The following is a 19,141-nucleotide window of genomic DNA, read 5'->3' as shown; positions in this document are numbered from 1 at the left end:
TTGCAGGGAGATTTTTTAAATTACAGATTCTGTTTCACTTCTAGTGATCAGTCTGTTCAAATTATCTATTTCTTCTTGATTCAATTTAGGTGGGCTGTATGTTTCTATAAAGTTGTCCATTTCTTCTAGGTTGTCAAATTTGTTGGCATATAATTGTTCATAGAATTCTCTTATGTTTTTTTGTATTTCTGTGATATCAGTTGAGATTTCTCCTTTTTTATTTCTTTTTTCTCTTTGGGTTCTCTCTCTCTTCTTCTTGGTGAGCCTGGCCAGGTTTGTCAATTTTATTTACCCTTTAAAAGAACCAGCTCTTGGTTTGATTTTTTCTGTGTGTTTTTTTTTAATCCCTATATGTTCTTTAAGTGTGAACACCACATTATGAAGATTGTGATTTTAATTTTTAAAGATATCCACTTTTATACGCCAAAGACATTAAAAGCAAGTCAACTGCTTCATCTGGTATTCAACTGCATAAAGAGTGATTTTTTTTTCTTTTTATAAATTTATTTATTTTTGGCTGTGTTGGGTCTTCATTGCTGTGCACGGGCTTTCTCTAGTTGCAGCGAGTGGGGGCTACTCTTTGGTATGGTGCTTGGGCTTCTCACTGCAGTGGCTTCTCTCGTTGTGGAGCATGGGCTCTAGGCGTGAGGGCTTCAGTAGTTATGGCACATGGGCTCAGTAGTTGTGGCTCACGGGCTCTAGAGCACAGGCTCAGTAGTTGTGGCGCACGGGCTTAGTTGCTCTGCGGCATGTGGGATCTTCCCGGACTACTACTTCTTCCAGGGATCGAACCCATGTCCCCTGCACTGGCAGGTGGATTCTCCACCACTGTGCCACCAGGGAAGCCCAAGAGTGATATTATTTCAATGCAGGGGTAAAATTGGTTGAGTGTACTTATTAAGACAACAGAGGCATCCAGTGAGGAGCCTTAAGAACCTTTCAAGTGAAATTTTGACATTATTATATTCAAATTGGACATGAGGAAGAGTAATTCTTTAAGAAATGTAGAGCCACTGAAAGTTTTTGTTTGTCTGCTTTAAAGGTTTTTTGTAAAAGAGAGTAACAGCTTCATATCTGAGCATTCAGAAGATGTTATTAGCAACTCAGGACACCCTAGATGGTCTTGATGAAGGGTGGTGAGAGCCTCAACAAGGCTGAACCAGGTGGTCATTCAAATTTTCATTTATACATATTTATTGAGGGTCTACTACATTCCAGAGACTAAAATTATAATTGCATTAGATATTAGGGATATGAAGGTTAATATAACATAGACCCTTCTCCCAAGAATTCTCAGTCTAAGTAGAAGGCAACAGACACGTACAAATAGATAGATGCTAGTGTACAGATGCTACTGAAGAAGTCTGTACACGGTTCATAAGAATACAAATGAAGGGGCCAGGAAAAGGTTCAAAGATTACTTAGAATCATGGAATAAAATATAGTGCTGAGAACAGTGCCTGGTGCATAGTAAGCGGTCAAGAAATATCAGTAATGATGACTGCAGATGGTAGTGGGATATAGGCATGAAGGCAGGAAATAGCCTGTGCATAGCATAATAAGACAATGTGCAGGATAAGAAGTGCTTTCATGAAGAACTTGTAGGCGTTCAGCTATCCAGAAGTGAGAAAAAATGCTTGCTCCTCCCCTTTAGTCTCAGTTAAGCTTTCTGTTTCAGAGACAATGGGCTTCAAACTTCTCCCTCATGTACTTGTCGAAAGATGTCTGAATAAAAAAGCTAATATTCAAACAGGAAGCAAATATATAATTTGCTGCAAAGAGTTTAAAAGTATAAGCTCAACCTTGTGACCAGCTTCTCCAGATACTACTCAAATCAACTAAAATTATTCAATAGGTCTTTTCTTTAAGAAGCTGATGGGAGCAATCAAAAACATAACCTCCAGTGTTTGTGTATGTAGGGGATGGGGTCGATGGAAAAGTCACTGCTAATGGGTATGGAGTTTGTTTTGGGGTGATAAAATAATCAGAAATTGCTTGTGGTAATTGCACAACTCTGAATATACTAAAAACTACTGAATTATACACTTTAAATACATTTTTAAAAAAATTATGAAGTGAATTGATAAAGCTGATCAAGTGATTAATGGAATAAAAAACAAAACATAACCATACATAAGATGATCTAGTTCCAATACTGGTTCCTAAAAACATTTTTACTTTTCTTTCCAACAGACACTTGAGGCCAATGTATTTCAATTTCAAAGAGGATCACTGTTCTGACAAATAGGTTTGACATGCCAGAACCCATTCACTGTTGTGGTGCAGACGAAACAGGCTATAAGTGTCAACCTTACTTTTTCTAAGCCATTTTAGCCACTGGTGCCAATGCCTTCAACTTTTAAACCCAGTGCCATCCAATTCTCAAGCCCAATACTGACCAAGGCCTGAGATGAAGGTAAGAGGGAGCCCAGAGCATTCACATCTCCCCCACTCCCAGCTCCTACTGGGTTTGACTGGATTATATACCTGGGTTTCTGTCTGGTCTCTTTTTTAAAAAATAAATTTATTTTATTTATTTATTTTTGGCTGCGTTGGGTCTTCGTTGCTGCATGTGGGCTTTCTCTAGTTGCGGTGAGCGGGGGCTACTCTTCATTGCGGTGTGCAGGCTTCTCATTGCGGTGGCTTCTCTTGTTGCGGAGCACGGGCTCTAGGTGCACGGGCTTCAGTAGTTGTGGCGCACGGGCTTAGTTGCTCCGCGGAATGTGGAATCTTCCCGGACCAGGGATGGAACCCGTGTCCCCTGCCTTGGCAGGCAGATTCTTAACCACTGCGCCACCAGGGAAGCCCTCTGTCTGGTCTCTTGATTAGCCCTAATTATGCCACCCAGTAGAACTGAGCCATTGTTCTCAACCTCAGAGGCTTGCCTGGTCGGGCCCTGATTCTTTCTCTAGGGGTTTAGCTCTACCTCCTATATTTTCAGGCATAAAGTAGGGTCCTCCCCAAATGGGAAGACCACGTGCTGGATTTCAGGCTTGGCCAACACCTAGAGAGTTTTACTGTTCTACACTAGATCAAACCTTCTTCGAGAACAAGCCAAGTTTGCTCCGTTACATTAGATGGTAATTTAGAGTGCTGCCCACTTCACTTGGGAGCCAGCTCGATAGCCAGCTCAGCTAGCCTAGTTTCAGAAACCAACTAGTTTTTTCTTTTCCATTTCCAGGAAGCTACTGCTGAGATTTTAGCAAGTCTTACGGCTGAGTCCATCAGAGCTGTGACATAAAGGTACCTGGCACAGCAATGCAATGCTCAGTAAATGCTAGGTCTTTTCTTTCTCTCGTATCAAGTCGATTTAAGCTTGCTCTACTTACCTGGTGTACACAATCTAAGAACTGTAGGAAGACTGGAGTGAAACCACTGCCCTGACAGCTGAGGGTCAAGCTGCTCCGCTGACTGAATTTATGACCAAAAGAGAGCCACTCTTTTTCGACCAGCATCCGGAAGCCTTCAAGTGTCCTATAAAAGGGGTCACTGAGTAACTGAACCAGGGAGGTCACCTAGGGTACAAGCAGGGTGGATACTTCATTACTTTCAGTCCTGAAAAATTCCTGCTTCTAAGACAAAGCACTTCCTTTTGATGACAGCTAATTAACAAGCAAAGTTACCTGGATGGCAAATTTGTTCACTAACTGCTCCAGGACAGCTAAGTGAATTAATTCTACAAACTTTCCATTAAAAACTGAGACTCAAATTCATTTTGGCTACATTTTCCTTCAGAGGAGAATTAAGAATTTAATCCTTGCCTGGCCAGTTTGCTGACTGTGGTCTTCTCCTAGGTTAATTAATAAGGTCAGAGGATCAGTTCAAACCTACATCTACTTTTTGGCAGATGTAGATTAATGTTTTACTGTAGATTATACTCGTACTTTTCCTTTTCACTCTGGAGTGAGTAAAGAAGGGGCTTACAGAGAACCAGAGAAAGGACTGACAAAACATGGGAAGGATGGTCCATGTCCTACACCGCTGGTCATGCTTGCATGATGCTTCTGTGGTGTGGGAGCCTGATGCCCTGAGCCAGAGCTCCAGGCTCTGTAGGGCCTGGAAACTCACGGCACAGAGCTTTTTGATGGATACCAGGTGGTGTTTAACAGAGGACTTTCTCTGTCCATAAACACATTAGTCATTATACAAAAGATTCATCTGCAGAATTTTAAAATAACTGAATTAAAATACAAATATAAAATTAAATATCTGAAAATATGTTTTAATAATTTACTTGTGCAGTGATGTCCCAGCCTTCTTCCAAACACACCAAAACTGAGGAACCATTCTCAAGTACTTCTGATACAACCACAGCAAGCTGCAATATCCTGTGAAGCTAAGAGTTAAGAAAGGAGGCCACAATTAGACCAAGTGCTTTCTGAGCACCAAGAACAGACAGACTTGCTATCAACCTTAGATAATCAAACAAGTTAGGGATTAAAATATTTGGACAAAAGAATCATATGAATTTTAAATACTTAAAGTTCTTTGTCAAAATCAAGATTAAACAATGACACATTTTAAAACAATGTGTTCAAGTGATACTTAATGAAATAAACTGACCGTACAAGATTCCCCTCAAAGCAGAAGAGCTATATAATTCTTTCCAGTGGAAAAGAGTGAGGCTCTATGTGGCCCTCGCAACATAGTTATTAGATTTAAAATTTGTTCTTATGTGATATAGTGAGTTCTATTTCCGACGGCTACACAACTTTGTAAATATACTAAAAAGTACTGAATTGTATACTTTTTTTCATTTAAAAAACCTCTAATATTAGAGAAAATATACCTACAAAAAAATCTCAGGAGAAAGAAAAATATTACAAAATATAATATGCATCTCCCCAGAGAAATTACAAAAGATATTGCTTCTATCAAATGTGAATTCTATACTAAAGTATTTGTACTGTGTATTAAATGGGAAGAAAACTTTTATTTGTGCTCAGCTTTTTAAGCCAAGACAACTGACTCCAAGTCCCTAATGAACAATTAGGGTGTGAGCAAAGCACATAGATTTCAAAACTAAATGTGTAACATTCTGGTTTAAAAAAATTTTAAACATTACTTGACATAACTTGTAGAATGAATCCAACTCTGAACTAAAACAAAACACTCCCACCCCCATATTTTAAACAGAGGTAGGCTATTTTTTTAAATTATTTTTTAAACGTCTTTACTGGAGTATGATTGCTTTACAATGGTGTGTTAGTTTCTGCTTTATAACGAAGTGAATCAGCTATACATATACATACATCCCCATATCTCTTCCCTCTTGCGTCTCCCTCCCACCCTCCCTATCCCACCCCTCTAGGTGGTCACAGAGCACCGAGCTGATCTCCCTGTGCTATGCAGCTGCTTCCTACTAGCTAGCTATTTACATTTGGTAGTGTATATAAGTCCAAGTCACTCTCTCAGTTCATCCCAGAGCTAGGCTATTTTAAACACAGGAACAAGGCACATGTCCTCTTCAAGAATGGGAAGGTCCTCATTCACTGTTCCCATAACACAACTATTACCAGGCCTGAATTCTCTTGGGCTTAGCATGTGCTCTGAGTTAACTTTTAAACTGCCAATATCCCAAGTGGGGCAACGTTTTCCATTGTTTTTAGTCACTAACTTCTGATATGAATCCACTTTGAAGTAAGGAGTAGAACACAGAATAGGAGAAACATAGATGGATAGGTTGAGTGGTAGGAACACTTTGGGGCTGGGGCTTATAACTTAGGGACAGCAGGGAGTATTGATCAGCTCCTTCCATGGGTACTCAAAGTATCCTGAATTGCCTTAACAGTAATTAACACAGCCTCATATAATAGCTAATTGTATATGTGGCTGTTTTCCTAGAGTTTAAGTACCCTTGAGAATAGTCACTGCCCTGGGTACTTACATCATTTCCTGGCTTTTTTTTTCTTTTTAGTCCAATGTACTGTGGGAAACAACCCTTTTTCCTCCTCAAGAGAAGCAGGAGGAAAAAAAAAAAGGCGGGAGGCTTGGAGGTCAATGTGGACAGGGGATAGAGGGGCTGTGTGCTCCTACAGGGGGGGAAGGAATAATGGACATAGCACCAGGGGCCTAAAGACAAGGCTGAAGGCTGTATTGCAGAGAGGCTCTTGGCCAAATATCTGCATCAGTGTCTAAAACATGCATGTCATAAACACCTTTCTTTCTGTGGTTTGGAAGAAATGTGGGTTAGGTGTGCTGGCATAACTATTTCTCCTTAATTTCTCAATAAGCATTCAATTAAAAACATCCCAAGCTTGACTTAGCTGAAAGAAGGATATGTGGTTTTTCCTAAACCTTAGGTAGGCTTCAGGGCAACCAATGTGCCTTTGTTGGGCTGGCTTGGGAGTGAAGCCACAGTCCAGAGACACAGAACAGGCAGAGACAAATAGAAAGTGAGAAAGTAAGAGGAAAAGCCCCTTGGAGTCACCTAGCAATCACATCCTGTCCTGGATCCTCACTCTGTTAGTAACAGAGCAGGAGCCCTATACATACATGTTGTTTAAATTTGTTGTATATCAAAAAGTTTCCATCTAAAAATAATAATCTCCTTCTTAGCATCCTATGGAGACCAAGCAAGTTTCAACAACAGAGAGAAAAACCCAGGCATGGAGAATTCTACCCCTTCATTTCCTGTATCACATGGTTCCCTGGAACTGAAAGCCTTTTACAGAGGGCACACAATCAAGGGAGAATGTCAGGTAGTGGGGAACATAATATTTTTTTCCTCAAATATCAATTCTGTATACCCTTGGGCCTCTCTTTTCTTGAGTTATAAGATAAGCTGCTCCAGACATTACCTGTGGGAACCACTCAGAGTCTCCCAGGGCTCTCAGGAAGGTCACTTCTGAGTCAGTAGGGATGGTGCTTGGGACACAAGCTCTCATCAGTTTTTTAAAACTGGCTTTCACTTGTCGGATGTCATGAAATTCAACAGGAACAAACTCACAATTTAAAGCAAATTCTAACTTGAAGTTCTGTGGATGAAGATGCAGAGAGAATTAGGCAGACGACGTGTTATAGGTAAAAAAACAATGTTTTCAACAGGGTAATGCTTAGTGATATACAGTTAGTTGAGGCCAAAGAGCTGCAGGGGCTGCAGTGGATCAAGAAAGTCAATCATTTTTCGCTAATGTGTCAGTATTGCTGGAAAGAGCCATTCAGTAAAGTCTAGTGGTTTGACTTAGCTTGCTGTCATTCTGAGAACTTGAAGAGGCTACTAGTAGACTGGAACCTGATGGAGCTTATAGGACCAAATATAAGCTACTTACAAGGCCATGAACCTGGAGGTCTAAGGAGGAACCAATGACGCCTGACAGCATGATTAATCTAAAACTGTAAACTAAGTCTCCCCAAGATGTGAATTATAATTAAAAGGTAATACGCTGTTGAGGTTCCAGAGCTCTACAAATTAAAGTTTATAGACATACACATTTGTTTCTTATTATGCAAGTAAAACATAGTCATTGTGAAAATGAAAAAAAAAGCAGAGATAAACACTGAGAAGAATATAAAAATCACTAGCTCACTGCCCTACAACTACTAATATTGTATTCTTTTAAAGCCAATAATAAAAAAATACATATACAGTAAAACATGAAAGGCTTTGTTGATTTCTAACTTTTGGACTATTTTTCACTCAGTATGACACATATATCAATCTTTGTTTCAGTATTTTTATCATTTATATTTTTAATCCATATGGAATTTTTTCTATGTGAGTTCGCAATTTTAACTAAAGAATGCTAAATTGGTGGCCCATTGAAATAGTTTATTTTGATAATCTAGTTGCCTACTTCTGAAGACGATTTAAAAGTTCTCTAACTTCTTACGCCAAAGAATGAATTAATTTTCTCATGTTCTTTTCACTTTCTTCACATTCTGCCCAAATTACTCTACTGGATCATCTGCTTTTCTAAGAGTAAACTGCTTTTTGGAGATTGGCTGTACAATAATATGAATGTACTTAGTTAGCACTGCTGAACTGTACATGTTAAGATGGTAAATTTTATGTTATTTGTATTTTACCACAATTAAAAAAAATTGCTGCCAAAGACTTACATATTGGGTCTGTTTCATGTTTTATATTGGTTACTTTATTTTTTAAAGGCCTATTAAAATTTTAAAATAAAAAGTAAAAACCCCCAAGTTGTTTTTCTTAAACAGCATTACCAATGTATATTAAGGAAAAAAAAAAAGTTTCTTTGTCTTAGTAATTCCACTTTTAGGAAGCTAGCCTAAAGAAATAATCTAAAATGTAGGAAAAAATCCTCTAGTGGATTGTATCTCCAATAAAAAATAAAAATAAAAAGCTATATGCTTGAAAATGTGACTGCAATTTTACATATAGATGATAAAGAAAGAAACCGAAACATCCAACAAAACAGAAAGTTATGGGACTTCCCTGGTGGTCCAGTGGTAAAGAATCCACCTTCCAATGCAGGGGACGCGGGATGATCCCTGGTAGGGGAACTAAGATCCCACATGCTGCGGGGCAACTAAGCCCGCGCGCCACAACTATTGAGCCTGTGCACCTCAACTAGAGAGGCTGCGTGCCACAAACTACAGAACCTATGTGCTCTGGAGCCCGCGTGCCACAACTACAGAGCCCATGCGCTCTGGAGCCCACGCGCCACAACTAGAGAGAGAAAACCCACACGTCACAACTAGAGAGAAGCCCGCGTGCCACGCCAAAAAGATCCCTCATGCTGCAATGAAGATCCCACATGCCATGATGAAGACCAGACACAGCCGAAAAATAAAAATAAAAAGAAAATAAATATTAAAAAACGGACTGAATGTTTAAAAAAAAGTTATGCAGTGATTAAAATAAATATGAAATGTATTACACAACATGAAAGATGGCTTGAGATAAAGAACTTAGCACTATGAGAACATGAGTTCTTTTCTGTTAGTTTTTTTTTAATCTTTTTTTTGCTTTAAACGTTCTATGCAATTCAAAACATATTATTACAATCCAGATATATTTACCAAGACATTTATATTCCTGAGTATAGTTCACTGTGCTATACAGTAGGCCCTTGTTGGTTATCTACTTTATTTTTTAAAATTTTCATTGGAAAATTGACTTACAGTGTCATGTCATATTGGTTTTTTTTAAAACATATAAAAAATAGTTTACTTTTCAGAAAAACTAGATTCCTTTCCATTTCCCAACCATACTTGAGCTAGGTATACCTACCTTATAAAGCAGGAGTTATCAACCATCGTGTTCGACACACTGTTAAGATTATGAAGAATTTGTTACTAAGTATAAGATATTAAAGTATGTGAATTAAAAAAGGTAAATAAGGGCAATTCCAGATTGTTTAGAATGAGTCACTCTCACTTATTTGCTTTCCTATGTTTCCTTTGTTGGGATAAAAAGGTGTGGAGCTGCAACTAGGCAGCGCTGTGCTGGCTAGACTGTGGCACACGTCAGACAGATATGCACCCATACCCTACAGACACAGTTGAATTAATAAAAAGCAAAATGTGAAGGAATATACAAAAATCCTAATAACTATTGTGCCAGAAATTATGTTTGGAATTATGGAATTATGTTTTTAAAATACAGTATTTTATTGAGGAAAGAAAGAAAGAGAAAGGAGGGAGGGAGAGAGGGAGGAAAGGAGGAAGGGTCCCAATTGGTCAGTCTTTCTTACTCATATATGCATGATCACACAGCTTATCTGAGGACTGATGTGCAAAGGGAATAGCAGAGGTGAGCATTCAGGAGACAAACCTTGGGGAGTGACTCAGATCATAAATAAGAGGTGTGCTGAAGTGGGCAAAGTCTGTGCTCTGGGAAAGACACTGGTGCCAAGGAGGCTGTGCAGGCATCCCTGGACTACTGTTGAAAAATGTCCCAAATATTTTCTGGATATAAAATTATCTGCTGTATCAGAAGACACGTGTGCATATTTAAAAATTGAGCGTTACCCAGCAGTTTCATTCCCTCTACCCTAAAGCTTGGTGACTAAGTGACTGCAGTAGTCCAGGCAGTGGGAGAAGAGCTAGCAAAGCCAGACTGCCACTGAAGAGCTGACTCAGTCACTGGCATCCTGAGGACCAAGCATGTGGGATCCTGCTCACAGCCTCCATTTTACAGTTCAGCTGAACATCTGTCTAGATTGTCCAGTGCTCACTGGGGCACTGGACTAAACTTTGAGGGGATTTCTGAATTAACAAATACTTTTAGGGACTTCCCTGGTGGTCCAGTGCCTAAGAATCCGTCTTCCAATACAGGGGACGCGGGTTCGATCCCTGATCACAGAACTAAGAGCTCACATGCTGCAGGGCAACTAAGTCTGCGCACTGCTACTACTGAGCCCGCACGCCACAACTAGAGAAGCCCGTGCGCCACAACGAAAAGCCCGCGTACCGCAATGAAGACCCAGCACAGTCAAAATAAAAAACAAAAACAAACCCCCCCCCAAAAACCCCAAATACTTTTATTTCCCACACACCTGTCAGTAGTAATGAAATTTATTCTGTAATGTGTGAACTGCAAAAACATTAAACCCCAAGGAATTATTGTTGCTTTTGGAGATAGAGACTATCTTTACAATTTATGGGACTTGAGCATAGTGAAGCTCTTTAACATAATAATTTAAAAGTAAGAATAAAGGGGCTTCCCTGGTGGTGCAGTGATTAAGAATCCGCCTGTCAATGCAGCGGACACTGGTTTGAGCCCTGGTCCGGGAAGATCCCACATGCCGCAGAGCAACTAAGCCCGTGCACCACAACTACTGAGCCTGTGCTCTAGAGCCTGTGAGCCACAACTACTGAAGCCTGTGCGCCTAAAGCCTGTGCTCCGCAACAAGGGAAGCCACCGCAGTGAGAAGCCTGTGCACCGCAATAAAGAGTAGCCCCCACTCGTCTCAACTAGAAAAAGCCCGGGCAGCAACGAAGACCCAATGCAGCCAAAAAAAAAAAAAAAAAAAGTAAGAATAAAGTTGATTACCAGCTAATATCTTACATTTTCTGACATGTCTTAGGACGTGTCACTCTATATAGTCTTGAGAACACTTAAAGAATGTAACTTAAGAAGTGTAGCCTTGGCCTTCCCTTGCCTCCATATGCAGTGCCATACTCTTCTTTCCACTCTTCCTTCCTGTAGCTTTATCAATAGGTTTACAAGAACAAAAACATCTGTTTTGCCATGGGCACAGATTCCTATGGAAGCTGAACTAAGACAGTGGAAAAACAGCCTGGATAAGCCTTATTTTTTTAATGTACACTCCCTAATATTCATGATATTTATGCTGATTTTAAAAATGATTATGAATAAGCACTTGTTTTCATGCCTAATAAATATGCATTGTGTATATGCATGTGTATCTCTAGCTACATAAGTACAGGTAGACATACATGTATACATATACATGAGCTAATTTTTTTAAAGATTATTAACTCCAGGTTAAGACTCCATGCAGCAGAAAAGAAAAAAAAAATTTCTAGGAAAGCTGGTTTATGAAATAAGTTTTATACACTGCCTTCACGTATCCATGAAGTTTCTAAGTGAGAAAAAGAAATCTTACCCTTAGCTGCGACTTCTCACCAAATATATAAAGGGCTGCTTGGCGTTTCAAGAGCTGGTTTTGCAGGTAAGTGCTGTTACTGAAGGACGTCGAGTGATCCTTGCCTGCCAGCCGGGCGCCAACATCAACGAAGGATGTTGGAGAGCTGATCAGGCGAGCGCTAGAGCGAAGACTTGCCCAAACACCTTCACAAAAGTCAAAACAATTGAGTGAGATAATCTGATGTGAGAATGACACTGAATAGGGGAAAAGATGCATGCTCTGTGGGTACAGTTTTAGAGGTAACAGCAAATTAATTCATCTAAGTAATCATGTATCATATTGGTCATTTGTCATTTACTTTTGCATCATATAAGCATTATTAATATAGTATTTCAAAAATCATTTGGCTCAGAGGAACCTAATAAGTCACCCAAGTCAATTCTATTTTTGTATACTGATATAAATTCAGTAATTATAAGTAAATACTGGTATCATAAATAGAGTGCACTGGCTCTAGGAAAGAAAAAATGTGGGCAGGATGCAATAATGAAGCCTAGGAAGGAGAACGTGGAGTAAATTTCTCAGGGCTTCAAGAAAGAAGGAACATTATTCTGCTTTAGTCAGTCAATTTAACCATAAAACCACATTAAGAAATAAATTAGAACTTTACTAAACCCACTAAAATCTGAGAATTAATATTTGTGTATCATGCCAAAATAATGTAATTTTAAGTCAGTAGAAGTTATATTTTAGTCTTTTTTCCCCCAGTATCCAGGAAAAACAGTGAGAAGTTATAAATTTAGTAATGTGCATTTCACTGAATCTTAGGAAGCTTTATTTAAAAGGTATAGTCAGAAGCAGATGTCTTCTAAGGGAAAGGTCAAGCTAAGCCACTGGAAGGATCTCATAAGTTGACCTTAATTATATTAATTAGAAAAATCAAGGATTTCTAATATGCAAGTGAGACTATCAAATATCAAATATCTAAACACAAAGGCATATAATAAGTCCCAAATTTGACAGAGCTCCTTACAAATGCCCACAGACTGTAGCGTTCAGGCTGGTGATGGAGTCACAGTGGTACATAACACTGCCACTGCTTCCCTAAAGTGCATTCTCTAGATTTGGAAAGGCTCTTTGAGAAGCTTTAATCTTTGCCAAATGTTAAATCAAGCCATGTTTCTAGGTGACTACAAGTCATCATGATAATGTCACATCTGCTTCTCTTTATAAGCATCTATAGGGTCAGGAGACCAGTTCTCAAGAAAAGGTATTGTAAATTTCTGCTTAACATGGATGAAACTTTCTATTACAACCTATGAGTTTTCTTAGATGTTACAGCAAGTGTTAATTTTTCGGTAAATGGCATCACAGAGGAAATTCAGAATGTGGATGAGAATAAAGATAATTTGACAAACAAATGTGAAAAAAGTCACTTGTAACACATATGCTTTCATATGAAGATGGTTAAAAAGAGTGACACATCAGGACAGATAATACAGTACCTTGATAATGGACTCTTCCCTTAGCTGAAGATTTGGGATTTGACTGAGTAAAACATTTATCTCTGTACCCATGCACTGGTAGGCAAGATTAAAGAAGGAAGAAGGAATGAAATGTATATAGCAGCAAACATCAGAGCAAATGGAGTAAGAAAAGAACAGGTTAATTTTAAACATTAAGTTAATGATAGGGGAAAAATGTAAATATATTAAAAGCAGAAGATTTGATTAACAAATAAAAAGCTGCACGGTCACACAAAAAGATGAACTGAGTGCCTGTTAAATGAAATTTCAGCACTTGTTTATAAATATTATAAGCACAATGAAATGGACAGCGCAGCAAAGAGTGCCACTAAAAAATTATACCAAATGGAATAAGCTTTTGGAGGTTGTCATTTGGTGAGAAACAAATTTTTATAATAAAATTAAGGAATTTGGGGAGGGGTGAATACACTGGCCCTAGTATTTAAGGAGGCTGACTGATTGGCAAATACGATGTGTTGTACAACATGTTTGTTCTTTGAGCAAGGCCATCATATCAGGAATGAACCTCTAACAACCATTTGGAATAACAAAGGGCATGTTTTTGCAGTAGAGCATTAAGCATTGCCACACTATCTTCTTTTTTTCCTCTTTTCATTTGGAAATTCCATTTATTTTCCATAAGCAGATAGATAGTTACAAGCAGCAAAAATTTATGACCCTGTGACAATACCCAATGCCACTAAAAATACAGCTTGTGATGGTTGACGTAATGACTTCTCCTAAAATCCCTATTTGCACCAAAATGATAGGCAGTATCAAAGATAATACTTTTGTAATTTGAGTAATATTGTTTTTTTCCAACAGAAAGAAAGTGCTTCGTGACTTATCGCAAACTTTACCTGGTAATAACAATAATGGTGAGCGGTAAGTTACAGTTATATTCTTTCCTGAGTAAAGGAACTGCTCAAATCACTTAAGGAAAATGATTCTGTACTTATTGAGGACTGAAAACATTAATGGCAGGATTATTAAGCTATCCATTTCAAAACTGCATAAAATATGACATAATTTGATAAAAGAAAAATCATCATAAGTGATTTTTCATTTCTGCCTCACTCCTTTGGAAGTAGGAAATGAAGGGCCTTGATGGCTTTAGTGGCCAAAGGTAGTCAGAAAGCTAAGGGTTCCAGAGGCACTGGCTGATTATACACAGAGAATGCTACTGCAAGACAGAACAAAGACCTGGAACAGCATGAAAAAGGCACAGGGACTCCTGTGTGCGAGCCAACTACTCTCCTTTCTGCCAAGGTTTTAAGCTTTCCTATTGGAATATGGATCATTAAATGCTTACAGTGAAGCCTGAGTGGTTGGTTCCTGATTCTGAGATACTGTTCCCTAAATATATCATTTTCTTATGCTAGTCCCTTGGCCTAGAATGACTTCTCCCATTTCTTTACCTGACAAACTTCTTATTCCTTAAGATCCAGGAACAATGTAAACTCCTCTGAAAAGCTTTCTTGACTGTCCTCCTAGAGTTGCAGACAGCTCTATCTGAACTCTGATCCCATTGCACTGTGATTACTTGCACATTTTATTCTACTTGATTGTGTACTCCAAAGGGCAGGGACCTAATCACATTTACTCTTATATCCATGCTGAGAGCCTGATATCTAGGTACTGCAAACATTTGTTGATTATTTTCTTTTTGAAAATTGATACATATGAGCTGTTGTAGTTCTCTACTATACCTTCAACTCAATTATTTGCCCTGAAAGAATGAAAAGGGTATTAATTAAAAAAAAATTAAGCACTTTCTCAAACAGAGCCTCATTAATGAAAAACTGCCAAGTGTTTATCACCTAGCAGAAAATCAGCAATGAGAAAACGGGCTGTACTGATATGGGGCCAGCAGGGCTTGGAGAACTGTAAGTCCATCTGGCAATCACGTTAACCAAAGGCATTACACTACTGCATTGGTGGCGAGGTCTGCTTAGCTTCCTGAGTGATTCCTAGGTGTCAAATACTTGTCCTGAGCATGTAACACCGACCTGGAGCGGTGTTTTTCCAGACTGCAGGGTCCTCCTTAGTGGTTTGTGAAATCATTTTAGAAGGTCAAACCAGTATTTTTAAGGAAGTGAAACAGATTAGAGTGGAAAATACTATGAGCACTGCATGTGGTATAGATGAATATTGTTTCATGAAACTTTTGCTATAGTCTATATACATTTTGCATTGTGACTTAGTACTACCTTTGTGATATAAAATGTATATGTATACATATAGATATAAAATGTATTTCTTACTGTGAGCCATGATCAAAAGAGTTTGAAAGTTACTGGTCTAGGCCTAAGACACATTCTCCTTTATCTGCTTGCCTTTGGCCAGTGAGAAGCAACCTGGCTTAAGGTAATTTACATACAAATGTAGACTTTCCTCCCATTTCAGTGGAGTATTATGCAACAATAATGCCAACAACCTCAACAATAATAATGGAACTAACATTTATTGAGCTCCTATTAATAACGAGCCACTTACTAAGTTAAGTGCTTTACATATATTATTTCATTCATTCCCCATAACTATTCTAAAGCTAGAATACTTTTTATTATCTCCATTTTACAGATGAGGACACTGAAAATTACGAAGTTTCCTGAATTGCTTAATATCATACACTAAGTGGTAGGACTGCAGCTTGAATCTGAATGTAACTGAACCAAACTCTTTATGTCTTGTCACCTAAGCAACCATGTGACCCTGGATCTGTCCAGCAGGGTCTGGCTAAGGGGACTGTTTCAGGGAAGATGTGATACAGTTCATCCCACCCATGGGAGTGCAGTGTTGTTCAGAGCATGAGCATTTCCTAAGCAATGGTATTGTTCTCTCTACTCTGTTCAGAACAAAGGAGAGAAGGAAAAGAGATGCTTGGGTTGGACGTGACGACAGGGTATATTGAATTTATGGATGTGACCTTATGCCTAGCACAGTGCATGAGGTATAAGCTATATTCAGTGAAGGCTGCACTGAAATGGACTGACCTAATCCTAGTCCCAATTATGCTCTTGGCTGCTAAGTGATCTTGGCTAAGTTACATCATCTATCAAAGCCTCCTAAAGTACCTGTCCTGGAGGTTATTTCAAGGATAAAATAACACTGTAGAGGAACTTAAAGGGCTATGAAAATGTAAAGGATGAAAAATTTAAAAGCTGCCTCCATGTGGCTACTTCTCAAATATACCCAGGTATTTCATTTTTATATTTAAGAGGCAGATTTTCTCATGGCATTTTTCTATACAACAAGATAATTTATCCAAGTTGCAAATACTTGCATTTTCCCCATGGGGCATAAAAGCTATTGTAATTTTAAATGAAAAGCAATTCACATCTTCATTTTTTCTTAACTGGTTTTTGCGTCAAAAAGGTTGCTTCCCCTGGCTTAGGAACTCTTCAACGTGCATGCTGAACGCTAAGTGACCACCCTCACTGAAAAAGGGTGAAGGAGAAGGTGAAGGTCAGTCTAAACCCTGGCTCATCAGAGTGGGAAAGGCACACAGTGTAAATAACATAAGAAGGAAACCTGTAATTAAGATTCTATGACAATGAAAGGAATGGAAAAACAGTGAAAATACAGACGAGGAAAAAGGAGAAGGTTAGGAGGGAGATTTCGAGACAGGAGGCTTTTCCCACACAGGGTAAATGAGGAACTGCTGGAGAAGTGGTACCCAGCTCTCTGGAAGAATGAAGAGACTCTGTACTCGAGGATGGGAACAAGGAAATGAACTAATGTCAGGGCATGCAGGTGTCTACATATAGTCTTGCCCTGGCCAATCTGAGTGTGCGTCTACCTGCCATGTTCATGTTAATAGGGAATCTTCTGAGAATTCCCAAACTTGCTTGCCCCAGTCCATTCCTGCTTCTCTATGTGAGAGGGATGATGCTATCAGAGGAGACAAAGGAAAGCAGCGCCAGGGATCACAGAAGAAGTTGAAGGTGCCAGGAAACAGCCGCATCTCATCTTCCAGTTAATCACTGGGACCTTGGGAGATTTGGAGGCTTTGGGAATGAAGAATTAAGAGATGGAGTAAAATAATAAGATTTGCGTTTCTGGATCCTAGCTTAAGATACCAGAATGAAGGGACCTGGTTAGGAGCAAAAAATTGTCATAAGGAAACACACTAAGTTTACAGGAATTTTCAGAAGAAAATATTTGGGAAGGGGGTCAGAAATAATAATTATGGCCTCATTATGCATAGAAAGGGTCATAAACAGATTAAATAGGAGATTTTAATCCTAAAATGTAAATACAGCCTTCCAGGTACCTTTGAGAATAGCAAAGAATGGACTCATGACTAGAATGTAACCACTAGTGGGGATTCCCTTGTATAAAAAAGCCATGAGTCTGAGGCCAATATAAAAAAAGCAAAGATAATGTAGTTGAAACAGATTGGTGAATATCCTTGTGCCTTAGGTACCAACACAGAAGGAGAGACAGTTTTGTACCTAAAATTTATATTATGGGTCACCTGGCCCAATGGAGGAAGAGATAACATGTTGTTGATGAAGTGCCTGCTAATATAAGCTTTCAGATGGCAAATAAAGCAATAAGAACTGCAACGTCGAACCAAATTCTGACAGTTCTTGGCAACAAAAATACCAGAAACCTTAGGAGAAAGTCACTGTACTATCTTTTAGTTCAGATTCACCAAGAAAGAAATGATGAAAAGAATGAAGTTTGTGTCTTCAACTTTAAAACAATAGTATTTTAAAAGTTCCGGAAAAAGTTACATATGACTGTTATGGGTTTAACTGTGTCCCTACCCCCTGTCAAATTTCTTATGATGTAGTCCTAACCCCCAGTACCTCAGAAAATGTGACCTTATTTGGAGATAGGGTCATTGCAGATGTAATTAGATGAGGTCACACTGGAGTGGGGTGGACCCCTAATTCAGCATGATTGGTGTCCTTATGAAAGGGGAAATGTGGAGACAGATGCACAGGGAAAATGTCATGTAAAGATGAAGGCAGCGATATGGCTGATGCTTCTACAAGCTAAGGAATGCCAAAAATTGCCAGCAAACCACCAGAAGCTAGGGGAAAGGCGTGGAACAGATTATTCCTCATGGCCCCCCGAGGGAGCCAACCCTGACAACACCTTTGTTTTGGACTTTTGGCCTCCGGAACTGTGAGACAAATGGTTGTTTAAGCCACACAGTTTGTGGCACTTTGTTACAGTAGCCCTAGCAAACTAATACAATGACCTTAAGGCCTGATTAGGAAGATACTTGAAGAAGGGTGAAAGCTCTTAGGAAATTCTGCCATCATAGAAAGTTCTGATGAGGTAGGGAAAAAAGCATCTAAAGAATCAATATGGCTGCCAGGAGATGTGCATAGTAATCTTGGTTTTCAAAAGGAAAAAAAGTGAATTTTGTAAAATAGAGTCTTTACGTTGATTCTGAACCACTGTCTCTTACTCCTCAAACTAGCACTTCAGAGAACAGGAGTAAAGATAACAGGCACCGGAGGCACAGCCTTTGAGTCTGGAATCATGTCTCCCTAACTGTCTATGCTTCTGTGCTCAGCCTTTCTACACTGCAAACTTGGAGCATCATGGAATGCTGCCAGAGCTGAGTCACCATTTAGATATGTTCCCCTCCTCTCCCAGTGCTTCCAAACTCATCAGTATGTTAAGATTTCAGCAATTATTATACCTCTTGTCCCACGAGGCTAAACTCATCTGTCACCATGCTAGTAATAAATTTGATCATTCGTTTAGAAAAGGGTAATTAAAAACAAATTTAACCATAATTAGTTGATTTGAAGTATCACTATCTAGAAAAAAGTTTTCTGCTTTTAAGGTTGCATCAGTGCTCAGTTATAAAATCAATCTTACTAACCTCCTCGAGCAAAGCTATTGGATGGGTTTACATCCAAATGTCCTGGCACTACCTGCTTAAGCACAGTGGACATTCTTGAAGTCCTCCTTTCAGTCCCTAAAGTCAGCCAAAAAGAAGAACAAAAACCATGTCGTTCAGGTTAACATTACTCAAATGACAAAAAGTTATCTTCATGTGTAGCATGTCTAATTGCTGCCAAACATTGTACTTTTTAAGTACCCAAAGCTTTAATAGAGATA

At 38.9% G+C, this 19,141-nt stretch overlaps 1 protein-coding gene across 2 annotated transcripts in view; it reads right to left on the bottom strand.

Annotated features, from left to right (window-relative positions):
* SBF2 (SET binding factor 2) overlaps positions 1-19,141 on the bottom strand; it is a 457,881-nt gene that overhangs the window by 27,635 nt on the left and 411,105 nt on the right. Inside the window, exons 29-33 of one of the 2 annotated variants that reach the window (XM_060159685.1) lie at positions 18,903-18,998; positions 11,544-11,728; positions 6,801-6,977; positions 4,235-4,336; positions 3,330-3,515 (exon numbers count right to left, since the gene is read on the bottom strand). In XM_060159685.1, the coding sequence (XP_060015668.1) occupies positions 3,330-3,515; positions 4,235-4,336; positions 6,801-6,977; positions 11,544-11,728; positions 18,903-18,998 (746 nt within the window). The remainder of the gene's footprint in view (positions 1-3,329; positions 3,516-4,234; positions 4,337-6,800; positions 6,978-11,543; positions 11,729-18,902; positions 18,999-19,141) is intronic. The other variant, XM_060159686.1, reaches the window with a different exon arrangement.

This window comes from Lagenorhynchus albirostris, chromosome 9 (assembly GCF_949774975.1).
Source record: "Lagenorhynchus albirostris chromosome 9, mLagAlb1.1, whole genome shotgun sequence".
Classification (NCBI taxonomy): domain Eukaryota; kingdom Metazoa; phylum Chordata; class Mammalia; order Artiodactyla; family Delphinidae; genus Lagenorhynchus; species Lagenorhynchus albirostris.
Note: the sequence above shows the minus strand (reverse complement) of the source record. Positions and strands in the feature narration are given on the sequence as shown.